Source organism: Botryllus schlosseri, chromosome 7 (genome assembly GCF_051294905.1).
Source record: "Botryllus schlosseri isolate E-star chromosome 7, Bs_hap1, whole genome shotgun sequence".
Lineage (NCBI taxonomy): Eukaryota > Metazoa > Chordata > Ascidiacea > Stolidobranchia > Styelidae > Botryllus > Botryllus schlosseri.
The window spans coordinates 29,548,866-29,568,801 of NC_137242.1; the positions used below are offsets into that span (position 1 = coordinate 29,548,866).

General features: G+C 41.0%; 1 protein-coding gene across 2 annotated transcripts in view; it reads right to left on the minus strand.

Moving 5' to 3' along the window:
• Positions 1-1,140: 1,140 nt before the first annotated feature.
• The window catches only part of LOC145443441 (uncharacterized), a 55,113-nt gene continuing 36,317 nt past the window's right edge, over positions 1,141-19,936 (minus strand). For both annotated transcript variants that reach the window (XM_080321407.1, XM_080321408.1), the window contains 10 exons: positions 19,506-19,655; positions 18,971-19,149; positions 13,596-13,830; positions 13,189-13,304; positions 12,222-12,479; positions 7,180-7,264; positions 5,733-6,002; positions 4,729-4,803; positions 3,904-3,997; positions 1,141-1,472 (listed from right to left, as the gene is read on the minus strand). In XM_080321407.1, the coding sequence (XP_080177533.1) occupies positions 1,373-1,472; positions 3,904-3,997; positions 4,729-4,803; positions 5,733-6,002; positions 7,180-7,264; positions 12,222-12,479; positions 13,189-13,304; positions 13,596-13,830; positions 18,971-19,149; positions 19,506-19,655 (1,562 nt within the window). In that variant the 3' untranslated portion in view covers positions 1,141-1,372. The remainder of the gene's footprint in view (positions 1,473-3,903; positions 3,998-4,728; positions 4,804-5,732; positions 6,003-7,179; positions 7,265-12,221; positions 12,480-13,188; positions 13,305-13,595; positions 13,831-18,970; positions 19,150-19,505; positions 19,656-19,936) is intronic.

Genomic DNA, 19,936 nt, shown 5'->3' on the forward strand with positions numbered 1-19,936 from the left:
AAGATATCCCAGTTTTGTAAGGGAATCATTCGGATACTCAGTGCGTTACGAGGCTATATCCTGAATGACAGCTCTATGTAAGCGAAGGAGTCGAAACGACTTGGTCAACTCGATGTCCTCAACACTATTAATGCTCTACTAAATGCTCGTGCAATTCATTGATTATACTGAGAAGTCGAACCTGATCCAAAAGTTAGGCCAACCATGAACGATATTTGGCATAATCTTGCGATGTGCTATACCCACCATAATAATAAAGCAGGTAGTCAAAGCAGTACGTATGCTCATTGCACAAGACACAAGTAAAATCCAAAGCTCTTCTGAGTAGCCATCGTAGCTACTCAGTAAAAGTACCAATTTTAAATAACATAAAATGTAGGTATTCTAGGTCTAGCTTTGCCTAAAAAAGGAAGACTCTGCGTATTTGCAGAAGTCTAAAATCATAGCTGCATATGTAGGTAGTGCGCAAGTAGGCAAAAACTACTTGATTACATCGAAAAAGTGGAATTCTCGTGCATTTTCCGGTCCTGGCAAAATCTTGAATTTCTCACCGATTCCAAAGGTATTAAAAACATGCGAATTCATGTTAACGATTCGTATTTACCGAGATTTGCCTTGTAGTTTTCGCCCAACAACAATACGCCCAAGGCGTCATAAACACGGCGACGACCAACAAGCACTCATGGACGTAAGTTGTTGTTTACGTTTATGCTGGTCTTTGTTCAGAACTGTATCTCGACAAGACTTAGACCTTGCTTAACGCTACATGTTCAAAGATGTGTTGACTTTGAATCAATTTCAAATTGGACCAAGTGGCGTGGCTACGACTAGACCCATAACATATAGTGGTTTGACATCATTAAAATCCCCTGTGGTATTGCAGGCTGTTCGACATATTCTAGCAACTGCGAAATTATTATTTAGACTTTAATTTTCATTCAGCATGCCTCTTATTTACGTCGCTTAGGCCAAGGTGATTGTCTGATTTCAAAGACTATTCCAAGTCGTTACGAGACCTTCCTATCTTTTCATCTTATCGCAGTCTTGAGGTGTTTTGAGATGATAAGATCAATATTAAAGTGATACTGAACAAATTACAAAATACTCCTCAAACATTACCCTATTCCTCAACACAGCAGATATAGGCTGCACGATGGCACACATTTTCTTGCATATTTGTACACACACGCACCGGTATTGACGAATAGCCGTTACATATCTACGTTTGAATACTGAGCGATATTATTGAATTTTGCAAAGGAGATTTTCATCATTCACACGTCCATCATGAATATCACGACATCTGGATAAAAACTGCATGTGAAAAACTGTAATTGCTAATCAGAAAGCCTGATTAGCAATCAAGCAAGGGTCAAGTTCTATGTTGGTATCTGCCTGGCATGGAGCCGCCGTATCCCGGTGGGTAGCGTGGTCGTGGCATCATATGCGGCCTTACTCCTGGCATTCTCATTCTGAAAGTGAATCGAGTCGATTAGGATGGTGTAACATTGCTTCCCAACCTGGAAAACTGGAAACACAAACTGGAAAGATTTTACCAAACTAGATTAAAATCAGAACGGCTGAATTTGCAAAATTTCGAATCGTAAAGATTTACAACAAAGCTCAAGTTCACTTCATATCAAATCAGACTTCATTCTGATAAGCACGAGGATAGCCAATGTCTGTACAGCGAGCATAACTTGTTTCGCACGATACAGTTCTCCTGAAGCATTTTCAGGAAAAGCAGCGATTAGACTACAATCATTATCAGAACATAGAAACATTTGACGGATTGGATAATAACCAGAATACTGGCATTGCGATCTAATTAGGCAACTAGAATTATTATCAAGTGGTCCAAGTCCGTTCTTAACCACAAGACCGCCAATGCAATTTTATATCTCAATTTCCGGCAAAAATTTGAAGTCATTGTTCAAAAATGATAGAAATGAAATATGGAACACATTTCCATACATTGTGTCAATGTGTCGTACTACAGAGTTCACGGCTGTACATTGGACTTACCATACGACTGAATGGTGCAAGTGTGGTACAAAACTGTTTATAAGCAGCCTGCACCTCATTTAGGACCAGTTACATGCTAGGAATATATTTTGAACAAAATTAACAAATCTCTGTCGAACAATTTAGCGCTGTTTGACAGTGCAACAGAATCTAGCAAACTGTAACGTAGACCAGTTATATGTTGAAGATAGGAAGACTCTTCGAACAAAAATTTGTTACATTTCGACAGTAGGGGGAGAGTGGGTAGGTATGGGCCACCAAATCTTGCCAAGCTATAACTTGGCCAAACCTGGTCCAATATTCCAAAATTTCGGTACAGAGAATCATTAGTTATATGGCTAACTATTACTGATAGAACTGAGCTAAAATACCCATGTATTTGGAGGTGACATCAAATTTCGTAACAATACATCATTTTTTGTAAATAAAAAATAGGGTGTGAGGTATGGGCCGGGGGGTGATGAGGTATGGGCCGCTACCTGTATTGAATCAATAAATGCTATTTATTATCCTAAAAACCTCAACTCTTTTCACAGTTACCAATAATATGGATATACTGATATAAAGCTGGTCTGGAAGTGGACAATTCATTTATTTCAATTCCTCTATTGATCATAAGTCACAACGCATAACGAAACCAGGTAACCGAAAATATGTAACATGAAAATCACTATCAAATAAATTATGCTTCCTTCGCCTCAACTACCCCATCAAATCCAAATGTCACAGCTCTATCTTTTCTTGAAGTGGGAGTGACAAACCATAACACATCTTGGAGCATATGATGACATTCTGTGCTAACAAACTTTTCGCCTCTTCATTAAAGACAGTATTGGCAAACGATTTTGAAATCTTTTTCGTGCGAGATTCATCCCGTTTTTTCCCGATACCTGTTCAATGTAGCTCTACCAATTTTGTACTGATGAGATGCTTCTCTTTTTAATACCTCCCATGCTCTAACTTTTCATATTGCCAAGCTCAGATATGATTCTGAAAACTGGCTTTTTTCGTGGGTTTCATGATCTACTTTCAAGCGATGGTATGTAGGAGGGATAATACCAATGCCTTCTGTATTGTAGTGATAAATACCTTTAATAGGATCAATCAAATATTGATTTCAGGTATATGCTACGCTGTCCCATACCCCAGCCTATTGAGGTATGGGCCGGGCCATACCCCAACCTGCTGAAAGGCCCACACCTCGAACACTCCATTTTGGTGATTCTTACCATAATTTCAAGATACAAGTGATTAACAAAGCATCAAAACTATTCTCAATAGATGGCATATTTCTATAGCTTTCACACCATAAATAAGTCTACTCCAAACATGCACATATGTAGACTCAAACAAAAATTTCCTTTTTTCAAATAAATTTACTATTGGCCGTAAAAATTATACATCTCTAGCTGATTGAAAACCTCTGCTGGCCTCATGGCTGTGAGTAACATGGGTGAGTCTGGAGCCTTTTTCTTACATTCACAGAGCTTGAGCATATATGATATCACAGTCTCCTGATATGCCAGTGGCCCACACCTAAACAGTGGCCCATACCTACACACTCTCCCCTACAATGCAGCAAACAGAAACATTTCTTTCAAAAGAAAGTCAACTAATAAAATCATAGTTTTTAGCAGGAATTCACCTTGCAGATAAACTACAATAGATCCACGTAAAACATGTCTAATATCAAAAAGACAACGGCCAATTTCTCATTACATTACACTTTCCAGTATTTGCTTCTTGGATGCATGCATTCAGTTATCTCAATCACGTACAGGGTTAATTTTGATTTTGGAGTTAAAAATTTCTTTTTGGTCATTTCAGCGGTCATAGAGGTTGAGAAGCGCTGGTTTATAAGGTGCCACAGTGCCGTACCTGGTGTAGGGTGATCTGGCAGGAAATCCCGGCCGCATCCCAGGTGGTGGCATCCTGTGCCGTGGCTGTTGTCGGTGATCTAGGTCCGTGCCGCCTTATGAGAAAAAGGAATTAACATATTTTCTTGTTTTTAAACATGTATACTCAAAAATCATGCTGAGACTATGCTTGTTATGAAGATTTGACAAACAACCTATAAACTTGAATATGGCTTTCAAGACTGTATTCATTGCAGTATAATTTATCAACTCGAAAGATTTTAGTGCACAATGAAAACCATATGAACAGAGATTCAGATGAAAACCAATCTGGCAAAGTATGATGTTACAAATAAATTAAAAAAAAATAATGCCACGAGAAGACAGCTGTACAAATAGCTATGCGGTAGTCATAACTAGACACCAATGGGTCTCGTATTTTTGAGCTAATATACAATATAATCGAAATCGAGCGCCTTCATAAATAACCCCGATATATTTAGTCGATACGCAATTAGTTTAAGGAGCATTCCCAAAACGTCAGAGCTACTGCCATGCTTGGGCATGAAATAAACTAGAAAGACTGCATCTGGACACTTGAAAGCTGTAATAGATGGATATTCCAAGGCTGGCGGTCGCAGATTATAAATATCCGGCTGCCTCCTACCATACTGTGACACCTCGAAAATTGACAATATTTTTTTTTCAAAGCGTGATATGAATTCGATATTAGCGATGACCAGATGAGTGAGAATCAAAACTGTACAAGATGCAGAGAGACGTTGAACAGACCAATAGCAGTGTTCCGGTGAATGGAAATGAAATAGGTGAAGATTTGGAAACTTACTTTGTGATCCGCTTTCCCAGTCTGAATAATCATCGTATCCATACGGTGGTGGTGCTGGGACTCGTCCTCGTGGGGCTAACAATAAAGCATAGTTAGAGCTGTGCTGCCCAAATATTTTATGCAACCAAGTCGGCGGGCTAGAATACTGTTTTCCAAATTAGATTACAATTAGAATGAATCGCAAAAACTTTGGAATTGAATTCAATTCCGCATTATGAAGAAATGCAACAGAATCAAGTTTACAGCAAATAAGTGTTGGTTCTTATAAACACAAGAGTGGCAAATGTCTGTACAGCAAGCTTGGCTCTTTGGCCAGATACTGTTCTCTGTGACATTTACAGACAAAACCAAGTCACGAGTCCATTTTACCTTTATGATTTTGACTCGAGTCGAGTCATTTTCAATTCACCACCGAGTCCAAGTCACGGAGTTTAGTGTCGCGTCTGAGTCAGAGCGTTTTGACTCGAGTTTCAGTCCAAGCCATTGTGTTGACTGTTCAGTGCCGAGTTATTGTCATGTGAAAGCCACTTTTTACCACCCTGTTCGGTGACATCGAGTGTTTCGCATTCATAATATACTCATTTTCCTCACTTTTAACAGTTTCTGGTAGTATTTTAAAAGACCAGTAGTGATACATGAAATAATAATAGTGTGATAATAGTTACTATTCTTCGAAATTACAATGAAATGCCTGTATTGCTAGAACCATTCCCGAATCACCTGACTTGGTCCGGCCGAGTCATTTCCAAGTCGAGTCATTTTTAATAAAATGACTAGAGTCAAGTCACCAAAAAATCCCGACTCGAGTCGAATCATTTCCTTTTTAAGAATATGGAATCTTTTTATGAAAATGTTATATTTTTAAAATGACTTTAATCAAGTCGAGTCAACTAAGAATTGCAACACAAGTCGAGTCATGGCTGGAGTCATTACAACCATGTACCCAAGACTGGCGGAAAAATGTATATAGTCGTCACATGCATGATGAAAATATGAAATGTCACCTTGATTCATGGACACAAACGCCATTCTTATATTCGGATTGTTCGGATGTCGGTAAATCACAGCACCGGGAGGCGGCGCGTTCATAATTCTTGGTCCTGCCATGAAACGCTGTCGCATGCCGGGCATCATGGGCGGCATGATCGGATGTCCGGGACCTTGCAACGCGGGAGAGCCCGGGACCATCCGCGGGTCGAACATTCTTCTTTGCTGGTACCCCGGCGCCTGGTCGAAACTGGAGGAACGACGCATGCCCATGGGTAATTTACCTCCTGAAAAGAAGATATGGATATCGGTGGATGCTGTGGTCACAGACAGGGCCGGTAAGTTATTACTACGCATGGTGTGAACCTCTGAAAGGTTCAGGTTCGTGTCAACGCGAACCTTTTTGAAAGGTTCTGTGTGAACGCGAACTTGAACATCGTGACGTCATATATTGCTAATTCCTACCCAACATTTCAGGCCACATAATGCCACAATGCTGAAGTACATAGTGACTTTTTAAACGTCGCCAAATGTATCAACCGGGGCAATCAAATAATATGATAATCCCATAAAATCAATATCTTCCTTCGCTTTGCCAACAATTTTGACGAGGACATGCTACGGAATATAAGCTTACGCCTTCACGGTTTAGGCCAGACAGGACAATGTATTCGCCGTCTGAGTGTTGCTGCGTTGATATTGAGCAGAGTGTACAGCAATAGCCAACACCCCAATTGCACGGATTTGGCTTTTATGATACAATAAGCATAAGAAATCGAGATGGACCCCGTATGCTTGCTAGATTTTTTACATCAGACAACGATATCAATTTCATTGATTGGTTGAATAAGCATCATTCGCTGACTACCTATATGCAGCGACTCTGTTTAACGTCACGATTCGATAGCAGACATTCACAATTTCTAAAATCCTGATGTTGCGTCGACAGATCAGCATTTCAACATAAATGATCATATCGGGATGTTCGAAAATAACTCTTTTCAAACTTCACTGGCTACTTAATAAAATTGTCAAGTTACCGAAAAAAACCGGCACACCAATTTTGGCTCAATTCCAACCACTGGAAGAGGAGTCATTGCAGCACAAATACTTTATTTAATAAAAATAAATACAGAAATTTTTCAATTGTTACTGGCTACCTCATGAAATTGGCTCAATGACGACCAGTAGAAGCGAAGATATTAGAGTACTAACTTCTGAATTTGGAAAGAATAGAACATGCGGTGAATACTGTGATTTGCAATCTCAAATTTTGCACATCGATAACTTCGCAGACACCGGTTGGAATTGATCCAAACTTGGTTTGCAGCGATTTTTTCAGGTGACCCAACAATTTTATGAAGTAGCAAATAAAATTAGGAAAAAAAAGTTATTTTTGAACAGCCTTAATGATCAATGACAATAACATCAATCGAGTGTTTCTGAACACTCCAAAGCCCGTACCGTGGTCTAAAGATGAACTTCGTCCGCTCCCAAATCTGGCGTTCCTTCGAAACGAATCCCGTCCTCGGAAATCTGCGACTCTGGGCTGGAATACAAAACACCCTTGAGATTAGCATGTAGGAATGCGATACCATTGGGAATTTTACAGCGCAGAAAGGCAATGTTTGTAGCAAAAAGATGTTTATCACCGACAAGACGCCGATGATATGAAGACAAGTGTTAACGCAATTTGATAAACTCGTGAATCAGCTAGATTTGAGCTCGGTCCACCATTTTTAACAGTGATTTGAATTCATTATTACTAAGACTCAGAGACTACTTCATGACGTTTCGACACCTTCCTATCTTTTCATTGTATCGCAATTTTTTTGTTGTGCATTGAACTGATAAAATTGCTAATAAACCAATCCGAATCATTGAATGAATGCCCAGAACATCATTTCCTTGTCTACTGGGCTCGACAAACCAGTGCAAGTACGCGACTCTGGTTCAAGCATCAATTGTCACGCAACGAGTCGAGCAGTGCAAGTTTTTTTGGGCAATCTCTGATATTATGTCGTAAACTGACTATTGCGTTGAATAACTAACTGAAGCTTTATTAAAGCAAAGGTAACCAATGTGGCTTTAAGCAACATAGAACACAACTGACAGCAGAACAGAAGAGAATAGAATGACACGGTAACGATAAGGCGACACTGTACTGTACAACGTAACTAATCAGATGAAAGTAATGATTGCCTAATTGCGGATCACCACATTCTACCCCCCTTTCATTTTGTAAATTCACATAGAAGAATGACACAAAAACATCAATGACTAACAAAATTACCATACCGATCCGGCTGGCGCCTAACTCTAGTTGAACGCCGAAGCTCGACGTCTAGATTTCTGCTCGAATCATCTGGTGCATCCTCTGAATGGTTAGATTCTTGAGGCTCTTCATTAGATGACTTCAACTCAACGTTAGAAACTTCGCGACTTGGCTCGTGGCCATCGATATCAACAGAACAAGGTTCAGCTTGTTTCGTTTCAGGATTAGTCGATGGTGTTTCTTCTCCAGTAGGAAAACGGGCCAAATCGTTGAGTGAGACGTTTGACTCGCGGCCGTTAGGAAAACGAACACGTGCGTAAGTCGGGTTGGCTTCAAGAAGTTCGACCTCAGAACATAGTTCGTCGCCCTTGTTTCTGACGAATTTGCGTAAGAAAACTGGCCCCGGTGTCAATAGCCATGATGGCACGCTATTCCCCACCATACTTTTTCTTGGAAAGGAAAAAAATCAGTCATGCGGTGTTGAATTGGTTGACGTGCAAAGTAGCGATCGAACTGAATGTAGCGCATGAGGAAGGGCGTCAGCCCAACATGATTCTGAGACTCCGGTTGATTTCAAAATGAGTTTGATAGTTCGCCATAATGTTTGATTAGGGCGTTCGCACTGCGAATTTCCTGTTGGGTGGTAAGGCGTAGTGAAGCTAGTTGCAACCCCGCGAGAATGTAAATAATCCTTGACTTCCTTGGACACGAAAGCGGTGCCTCGGTCACTGTGAACGTATCCCGGAAGTCCAAAAACAGCGAATAGTGTCGACAAACACGAAACGACGGTTAGCGCGGAAGTGTTGCGACATGGAAAGGCGAACGGAAAACGACTATATTCGTCTATGACAACGAACATGAAAGGGGATTTGTTAGATTTCAAAGGCCCTTTGAAGTCTACGTTGATTCTTTCCCAAGGTTTCGTTGCTTTCACAAGCACTTGCGGATTGCATTTGTAAAAATTTGGTTTGATCTGAGCACAAATGCGGCAACGAGCGCAGGTCTCACGGACGTCATTTAGGGAGAACGAGAGATTTTTCGAACGAACGAAATGATGCAGCCTTGTGACTCCTGGATGACCCAGAGTGTCGTGTATGCGATTTAGATTAGAACCCAACTCACAGGGTGAAATCGATGCGCAATACGAAGATGTGGTCCGCGAAAACATATCAGCCGCAACATTCAGTGCCCCCGGTTTGTGTACGATATCATACGAAAATTGACCAAGTTCGACACGCCACAGCTGGATTTTGGTATTTTTGATTTTACCTTTAGATTTGCCGTCAAACATGAACGCGACAGATCTTTGGTCAGTAACAAGAGTGAAATGTCTACCATGTAAAAAATGAGCCCATTTACGAACTGCCGCGATAATTGAGGACGCTTCTTTCTCAACAGAGGAGTAGCGTATTTCACTTGGCGATAGTGCTTTTGACATGAACGCGACCGGTCGACCGTTTTGACTGAGGATAGCTGCAATGGCTGCATTGGAAGCATCACACTCTATTGTGAACGGACTTGTCTCGTCAATCCTACCAAGAGACGCGTCAACTAACTCGCGTTTTAAATCGTTAAATGCGATAGATGCATTTTCGGAAAGCGGAAATTTTTCGACTGAATACAAAGGACGGATTTTGTCGGAAAAGTTGGGCAACCATTTCGCATAGTAGGCAAACATACCACACACTCGTTTTAGTTCTGGGTTGTTGCGTGGCGGCAATAAATCGATTAACGGCTTTAGTCTTTCTGGGTCCGGTTTCATCACGCCATGCGACACGCGATAACCGAGCAAGTCTATTTCCGTAGAACGGATGATCGACTTCGAATGATTGAAAGTGAGGCTGAATCGCTGAGCGGCATTGAGAAACGCGTCGAGATTTCGATCGTGGTCGTCCTTATCCATACCGCAAACAGTAATATTATCGAGATAAGCGAATGTGCCGGTGAGCTTGTCGTCTTTTATGACGTTGTCTATTATTCTTTGAAATGCCGAAACTCCGTTGGTGACTCCAAATGGTAATCGACGGTATTGGTAAAGATTTCCAGCGGCTTCGAATGCCGTATACGGACGATCATCAGGTGATAGTGCCACTTGATAATACGCGGACTTCAGATCTAACGTACTGAAAACTTTGAAACGGGCGATGTTGTTGACTTGGTCATCGATCCTTGGTAAAGGATAGGCGTCTAGTAAGGTATACCTGTTGACCGTCTGAGAGAAGTCGATGACCATGCGCTTCTTGTGTCGACCGTCATTTACAACAAGAACCTGTGCTCGCCAAGGCGATGAGGACGGCTCGATGATTCCTTCCTTCTCGAGTTTCGCAACTTCCGCTTTAATGAAATGTAGATCGGCTTCGCTGTATCTTCTGGATTTAGTGGCAATCGGTTTACAATTCGGTGTCATAAACTTAAAAATTTGCGGTACTTCGACACACGCTTGAGCAACTCCGCATACACTGTACTTCTGATCTCGAGGGAGTTCCAAGGTATCTTTATCTCCGTCCATATTGAAAATGACCCGTTAATGCAAGTTCATGAAATCGAGACCAAGCACCACATCAGCGCATAAATCTTTCATCCCTTTAAGAGGGAATTCCGTATATTTCGTTTCGTTTACAAGAATGTCCGGTCTGTAGAGTTCTTCAATCTTGCGGGAATGGGATTTAGAAGCAAATGTAACCGTAGAGGAGTACGGAGTGGATTTCAGGTCAATTTCGTTTGCGTATCCAGTGCTTATGAAGCTTTCCGCGGAACCGGAGTCGATTAAAGCAAAAGTTATGTGGCAGCCGATCTTAACCACGATTCTTGCTTTTATGAGACATTTGGGTACTCCGATGGCGCTGAAGTATGAGATCATTGCAGTTACTGTTTTCCTGTTGTCGGTGGCCTTTCTCATGCAAACCACTTCATAATGACCTAGGACTCCACAATAGCCACACTCGCTCCGTTTCGCTGGACATTTATATCGGGAGTGGAATGACTGACCGCAAAAAAAGCACTTCCGATCAGGTTTGATTGTTTTGCTCATTGCGTTGAGTCGACTGTGAGTTTCTGTGGATGATAGTTCGACTTCGGGATTCAAAGATTTTTCCAGCGGTTCGACGCCGACAGATGAACATGGAGTGCTGCAATAGATACTAGAGCTTCGCTGGGCGAATTCTAATGAGCGGGCTTTTGAGATCGCCATTTCGAGTGTTACAGCCCCGTCACTTTCTAATAATCTCTTTCTGATAACGTTTGATCGGAGACCAGTAACGAAAGCGTCGCGGATGGACTCCTTGCGATGATCTTCCGCCGAGAGAGTCTTGAATGTGCAATCTTTCGCTAGATCTGCCAAGGCGCGGGAAAATTCCTCGATCGTCTCTTCGGGCTTCTGAATACGGGTTACTAGCATGTGGCGGACGAAGATTTCGTTCTTTTGCTTGATATAAATTTTGTCGAGAAGTTCTATTGCGGTATCGTAAGTCGAACTTTCTTCAAAATAGGAATAGACAGACGACGACACGAAATTTGTTAAGATCTTCAACTTGTCGATCTGTGTATCTTGATCAAATGATGAAAGAAAATTATCGAAGGTCTTCTTCCAATGCTTATACTGTTTTTCAGCAGAGGCGGAGTCCGGACTAATATCGAGCTTGTCTGGTTTCAGAATCCTCTGTGCCATAATTCTATGTTGCTTAAATTGTCGTAAACTGACTATTGCGTTGAATAACTAACTGAAGCTTTATTAAAGCAAAGGTAACCAATGTGGCTTTAAGCAACATAGAACACAACTGACAGCAGAACAGAAGAGAATAGAATGACACGGTAACGATAAGGCGACACTGTACTGTACAACGTAACTAATCAGATGAAAGTAATGATTGCCTAATTGCGGATCACCACATATTATATGAAGATACTGTGATACAGTGACTGTTTAACCCAGTTGGTATGACAATTTTGCTCATAATAGGGATACAAACTCTCCTCAAAAAATTCTTTCAACAAATTATGTAGAGTAAAAAGTGCATAGTTTTACCTAGAAAAAAACTTATAGGTAGCAATAACCGTAATGTAAAATCTGCAAAATGTACGCGTGAACTCTGGAAAAGTTGGAGCGAAATTTAGTGTGTCTCAGGATTATGATATGACAAACAAGAAAATTGTGGACTTGAAGCTTGGATCCAGGTCATGATGAAGTTTTGAAAATAGCGAGCATACGTCGACCTCCGTACGGCATACTTACATCCGGAGCGTTAGTGATGGTAGAATCCGTGCAGGAGTCGTCAAAAGAAGTGACACGCTTCCTTGGCTTTTTCAAGACTCCTTTGATGGGAGTGGTGGCGCGAGACGACACGCCTGACGTGACGCTCACAGTCTCATCTCCCAGATCGCTCGTACTTGACATGAGTCGGTTGTCGCTTTTCGTGGATTCCGTTTCATCGCGTTGTAACGCAGGGTCGCTGTTCTGTTGAACTGCTTCAATGTTCACTTCCTCTGCAGTCTGTTCAGTTAAAATTATGGATTAAATTATACTTTACACAAAATAGATTACAATTTGATTATCAGTCGCAAAATATAGGAGATGAAAGGGTTGAACATGGCTTGAAGAAAAAGAAAATCGAAGAGTATACTCCTATTGAAACGTACTGACTATTTTAGGCTGACACTCGCCAGGGGTAATTGTCACCCCCTAGCAGAGAATTAGAAAGCACCTTGCATATCAACAACTGCATCACAAAATATGATGTCACAGGCTTAAAAATTTTAACACTTGATGAGAACAAATGAATTATTTATGATCAATGTACTACATCAGATTGTGCATGATCTAAAAATAGCGCAGTGATCATAAACCTCAACGTGGTGACGTCATATTTTTTTCATTTCTCACAATCAATTCACCTTTGAATTACTGCTAAAAGGTATGTAACAAGTCAGCCCACTAACATTTTAAAAATGAAACAAGTACAACTTGTACTCGTTATTCAGTAGAAATTTGCGACAAAGCTACTAGTTCTACTGAAGCAGCAATGCCAACTACTTTTATTACATCCGGGCTAAGGTTTCTATAGGACGTCAAATATGTCAAGGATTTAGGCTTGTACAAACTAGCAGTCCAGTTCGTTGACAGTTCACTAAGTACTGCATGGATTATGTCAAGAAGAAAAAATCCATAATATCTATTCAATTAGATCTTGAAAGTAGATTACATTCATATGATCTTCCTCCACGGCATCTTTTGTTTGTTTTGGCTTCGCTTTTCTTCCCCCTCCCTTGTTTCGTAACGCTAACTCCATTCGCCAGTCTGGCTCAAACTTTTTCGACTCTGAACAGAATTTAATTACGATTCAATCATCTTTTCATCCATTTCGAGTTGAATTTCAATGCGGGCACAGGCATTCAAGTTGTTCAAGAATCACTTCTTTCTCAAATTCTACTGGCTATTCGATAAAATTGTCACGTAGGCTAAAAAACACTGCACACCAAATTTGGCTCAATTCCAACCTGCAAAAGCGAAGCTCAACTCATTAAAGAAGGAGTCACCAAAAAAATCGCTACTCGAGTTATCGCAACCCTGGGTGAGTGGAAAAAGATTTGGAAAAAGTGCAAGCCCCACCTTTCTGAAGAGCTTGTTCTTCTAAAGACGGAATCCTGTGTTCGATGGCTTCCTCTTTGATGGTGACGCGTTTCCCAGACGACGCGCTTCTTCGTGACGCTTTATCGTCACTCCATTCCCCGAGATCACTTTCGCCACTGCGGACTGTCGGCGATTGTAGTTCTCGCGGTGCCACTACCGCTACTGGATATGAATTCGGGCCTGCTTTTTCGGAGCTGCTGTTACGCCGGAGTCTCTGAAATATTACCAGACATGACATAGTCATAAAATCATTCTAATACAATCTTGGAGGTACAGAACTTCAATTTACAATCGAATAGCATATTGATATTGAAATAAACCCAAATGTTTTCGGCTGACCGTCGTCGGGAGTAATCCTCAGCAAGTAGCAGAGAATTTAATAGAACTTAGTGTATAGAAATAGGCCGTTGCCTATTTTTGTATTTGCTGTGTTGCAGCATATACGCCGCCTAGGGTTGTTCAGAATTGACCGACTTTCAAAAAGTCTAGGTTTTCAGTCCGTTTCCCATGCCTTATACCTTAAAAACAAATTCTGGCTACTTTTTTTTGTAATTCATCCCCTGCATCCGTGTGCATTTTGCCGTTTTTTCATGCACCAAAAAAATTCTTCGGAATTCGGGGATTCCCCCGTTGTGAGTGACTCGAGAGCAATCGCATGTGTTCTCATTGACGTGAAGCGGATGTTCTAGCGTTGATGACGCGCTAGGCACGGCAGTGAAATGGGGATCATTGATTACTCAGGTGTTTTGCTGCTTTGTTGTTGAAGAAGTGTGTTTACGATTGAGGTGCAGGACTTACCAGGTAGCTTTTTGGCTCATGCTGTTAGCGAGTCTAGCGCAGGATTAGTGATTATAGTATTGTAGCAGTATTGAATTATTCGATCTAATGGACCTGATACTCTTTCTTGTCTACTGGGATAGAAAACAAAGCTTGTAAATGTCTTTTCCAGTGACCGTGGAAAACAGCCAATCGGTTGCTCTGAATTTTATGTTATTTCCTAAGATAGCAATATACTGGTCGGAGTATTTCCAATTTAGGAATCATTATCTTCCAGAATCAATAACTGGATCTAATCCGACTATTCTTGCTCAAGTTGTGCAGTATGTGTTTGACCTTAGAGAACTGAAATGTTTCCAACTATTCTTTGTTGCTTGACTGAGTTGATGCATATTTATTTTTCTAGGATTAGCTCTAGTGCGAAATGTCTAAAAAAAAAGAAAATTGCCATCTAGTGATATAGTATCAAAGAAAACTAGAAGATCACGGTCGCAGACACAGCATTTCCTAGCTGGGCCATCTGAGGAAACATTACGAGATCGAAGCTGCTTACTCTTAGGAAAGTTATGCAGTATGTGTTACACCTAAGAGAGCATTCATATGCGAAAAATGAACCAGTAAAGTTACACATCCAGGACGGAGATGAAGTACGGTAATAGGTCTTTGGTTCCTGGCTGCCACAAAGACCATCACACAAGTCAATGCCATTGAAAGATTAGAGAAAGTGTGAAAACAGAAACCAAATGGCTGTCACTAAAGGAAACTGCAGGCCAGCAATATGTATCAAGAAAACAAAGTCACTTTGAAGCCAAGTTGAGTAAGCTATGGGCATAGAGGAGCTCCTGGTGCGATGACGACAATTGAAGCAAGTACACTTCTCTCCGACGATAAGAAACATGAATACAAAACATTTTATTAGGATCAAAGGGGTCCGTGATTAGCAACTATTGGTGGCAAAGATTCAGTGTTGAAAGTGAAAACCATGCAACAAAAGAGACGGACCATGAGTGCGAGAGAGTGCACCAGCTTCAAGTAGCGAAGGTGAATTCACAGAGAGCTCATTTATATCTTCGCAGGTAGCTGACACTTCCCACAGCAGTGATTTTGAAGTGACGCAGTCGACATCGGGTCATTCCTTTAACTTTGTGACTCTAAAAGCGCCTGTAAACCTGTTCAACGACAAAGACATATGCCAGGTTTCTGATCGCTTGAAAGTCAGCGATAATGCTGCTACCATGATAACTGCAGCACTGATTAAAGCTTGCGATGGTGACCCTAATGACTTTCATCTTTCAAGATCTGGAACCTATCAACGACGCATTGCAAATCGTTTTAAAATTTCTGAGTCGATTGTTGAAAAAATAGCAAACGATCCACCAAAGCACATCTCATTGCACTGGAATGGAAAGCTCACTAGGAGTCGTTTAGGAGAGCAATTTGAGGCCTTGGCAGTGCTGGCATCGTCTGCGTGTTCCAACGCATTTGAGAAGGGCAAACTTCTTGGCATTCGAACTCTTGAGAGTGCTACAGGAAATTACGGGTTGATCCGTCATTTGAACTGCTGGAACTTTATTATCTAACAAAAATGTCAGAGCTATAGTGTTTGACACAACATCCTCAAACAATGGAAAAAATAAAGGTGCTGTTCTGGTACTTGAAGAATTGATAAACCGGAAAGTTTTCTACAGTGCTTGTCGCCATCATATTCATGAACTAGTCATCCGGGAGATCTGGAAGTGAAGTGAAGGCCCTGAAAACACAGATTTGGCTAAACCAAAGATTCCTGACAAAGTGAAGGAAGCGATGGCTGCTAAATTGCTGCAAATGCCAATTCTTGAACAATTTCGCAGATGTGTACCTCTGAGTCTAATCTCTGTCTCTGAGTCAATGAGTATGGTTGATTTAATTGGACCGGAATCGTGGTGTCTATTCGATGCTATACATACTGAACATGATTAGTTGGGTCTTCCAGTTTTGGAATGGCATACTGATCCTCATTTTGTGACTGCTTAAGAATTTGTGAATACCGTAGTGTTGAAGTAGTTAAAGACGCAGCAGAGCGTTTGGTAAAATTGAATACCGACTTTGATGCTTTAAAAACAGATGACAAAGAACAGCGGGCGAGCCTCTTACAAGCAGTGGGAGATCACGGGAACAGATATGCCGATTTCTCTAAAGCAACCATTTCATCCACCTGATTTAAGTAGTATTTGCCAAGTTGATCTATTTCTTTTCCTTATTGTTTCGTTTCCTGTGAACAATGTGATGTTTAAATGTGGCTGTGAGTGAATGATACATTCACAGTTGTATTCTTGCACATGGTGATCCCGGAAATTGATTGGACAATCTCGGGTAGGGTTGAGGAGTGTAGGATATGTGATCCAACAAAATGACTATCAGTCTCAGGCAGTTTTGAGGAGTTCTAAGGGAGTGTGGGACATGAAATGGTGTTCTGAACCGGCAATACTTTCTGTAGTAAGGTTATGTAGCACTCCAAACCGCAATAGCTGCATAAACCCAGCTTATATATGACGTTTACTAGCCTAGTCCGAATGGCGACACACAAATTTTAGGGGAATCCCCTATTTTTAGCCGATTTTCTTCCAGCTCAAAATGCACACGGATGCAAGGGATGAATTACGAAAAAAAGTAGCTAGAATATGTTTTTATGGTATAAGGCATGGGAATCGGACTGAAAACCACGACTTTTTGAAAGTCGGTCAATTCTGAACAACCCTAACGCCGCCTCATGATATACATACACACAAGATCTGTGCAAATGCATACCATGAGTGCATGATGTGCATATGTCGACAAGGAAGGTGAAGATATAACCTTGCAAGGCTTTCTAGGTCTAGCACCACCCGTCCATGCTATTCCAGTAATGTTGAGTGCCATGCGGGGGGAGCCATAGATACCAGTGTCACTTATAAGGTCTATGGTCTGACTCGGCTGGGGATTGAACCCATGTCCTACTGATCAAGATCTGGACTCTCCAGCATTACACTATCTTGTCTTGTATATAAACTGTTGATATACAATGTTTGTTTATGTTCTGTTCCGTTACTTTTCATTTTTTTTCTTATTTACAGGTTCTAGGTCAGTGCTTGTCCACCACCGGCCGCCGAATACATTAGTTTTATTTATCAATTCTAAATACAAGAACTAGGATACCTGTGAATTAGTTAGAAAATAAAACATCAAATTATAAATTGCTTTAAAAGTTTGTAATGTATTTTTCCGAATGTTGTCGTAAGAGAGTTCATGGTCTAGGCCAGGGGCGGGCAATCATTTTCTCCGCGGGCCAAATGAAAAGCAGAAAATGCATTCGCGGGCTGAGTAATAAATTTGAACTAAATTCTGCAGCGTATAAATTCTATATCTTAATTGAAAGCAGTGAATTACATTGTTATTACATGCTGCTCAGTGGATGAATTGATAGCGATAGTAGGTAATGAGAAAGTGACCGTTAATTCACAAAAATAGTGTCTATTTGCCGTCATAATGCAAAACAATGTTGAACATGATATGGTTGGTCATTGGTTGACATGTTAAGACTTGGGGATTTGGAAACGTATCACACAACAATTTTTAAAGCACAGACTGTGCCATGCGCAATGTGACACTGGCAACAAAGAAGGTTTGTATTGCGGGAGTACACTGTAATAGACAACATGGTGTATTTCACGCACCATATTCGGATATAAATATGACTTTGTATTTCAATTATCCCGAGTCTTCATAAAGGCATGTAAACCATGCTCTAGAGATTCATTTGCTAAACCTGATTGTATCAACGACTGAAATATATCTGTATGTTTTGAGTAATATCTGTGTCTTCAGAAGATCTCACCAGGAGAACAGGATTCCAGGTTAAGTAGTCAGCCAGCTAAACCTATAATACATTGGTTAGCTCTACTTCTACTCCCAGGAAACTAATATCTCGGCACTACTAAACTATTTGGAAACGGTATCTTGTGACTTCCATTGCTACGGTATAGTTTGCTACATTGGCTTTATTTTAAATCGGATTTATGCATGCGAAATACGTAGGCTACGTCATCGCGGCACATAAAAAAACAGGCTTCAAAGAAAAGAATTTCCGGATCTGTTCACACAGCCTATGGCTTTAGTCCGCGCATTATCATACCAAAGTAGATATTATATTTTGAATTCCAAGCCACTTTTCGCGGGCCGCACATTGCCCAGGTCTGGTATATGCAAATGTGGATGTTCGATGGAAAGATAAGTAGTATTGACAACCTCCTAACCTAACTCATTTTATCGCAAATTTGGAGTATTTTGAATCAATCAAATTATTAATGAATTGACTGACCAAATTGAATCATATATTCACATCGTGATATGCGATTGTTGATGTACAAAGTTCGTTTGAAATCTCTTCTAGTTGCTGACAATTACCCTTCATGAAAACGAAGTGGCATGTTTTGCCAGGTGAAGTCGTTATATCCGGTCGTGGTCCGGTGATCTCGAGCGCTGACTCGTTAGGGCAGACTAGCATTGTCCAGACTTTACTAGACACAAAAGAGAGAAAAAGAGAGAAGAATGCAACTCACTCGTCGACGTCGCCTCTCTTCTGCGTCCTTTTCAGCTCGCTTCCGTTTTTTTCTCTTCATCCAACAAGCTGCGATCACGGTTATCCCCATAGCCACTGCCACAACTCCACCCAACACAGATGCCACGATCAAAACCACGCCGGGCTGGTACGCTTCATCTTGTCGAACCATTTCGACGCCTGCGAAGCAGATAGAATCCTTGCACACTTGTACAATACCAATCTAGATGGTCGGTAGACAACTGCTTTTTTGAGTAGTTTGAATTCTAGTTCTGATGAGTGGTTCTAGTATTGGGTTTTGAAAAGAGTCTACCGGTACTTCTAGTTGCCAGTTTTGAAAAGTACTTCCAGTTCTAGTTTTAGTTCTAATTGAGATTTTTGAAAAGTGAGTAGTTCTAGTTTTAGTTCTAATTGAGAGTTTTGAAAAGTGAGTAGTTCTAGTACTATAGCAAACCATCTCTCACTGAATCGAATCATTAGAACTATCACTCGATCCAGATACGAGTGCTGGAATCATTGCGGTGTGCCCAACTCACAATGTGATCGATGCGTTGAACCGATATTGCGAGTGCCGCGATCCCCCGGACACGGAACGCAGCTGGCGGACCCGGATTTCTCTTGGAAGGAATGTAACGGACAGAACTCGCAGTCGCCGTCCAGCCAGTACGACCCACGCGGACATTCCACTAAAAGAGAAGTAAAGTCTTGAAGACGAAGGATTGGAACATCTTTGACCCGTCTTTACAACACCCATAAGAAAAAAAGGGAAAGATTCAAATTTTGCTCTTTGTGACCAGAAATGGATAAGAAGAACAATTTTCAGCTTTTCCAAATTAGATTAAAATTACAATTACTGAATTCGCAGAAACTCGAACATTAATTCAATTACACATTAGACAAAAACACAACAACAATCACGGTCACTTTATATCCAATTACAGCTGATTCTCGTAGGCATGAGAATAGC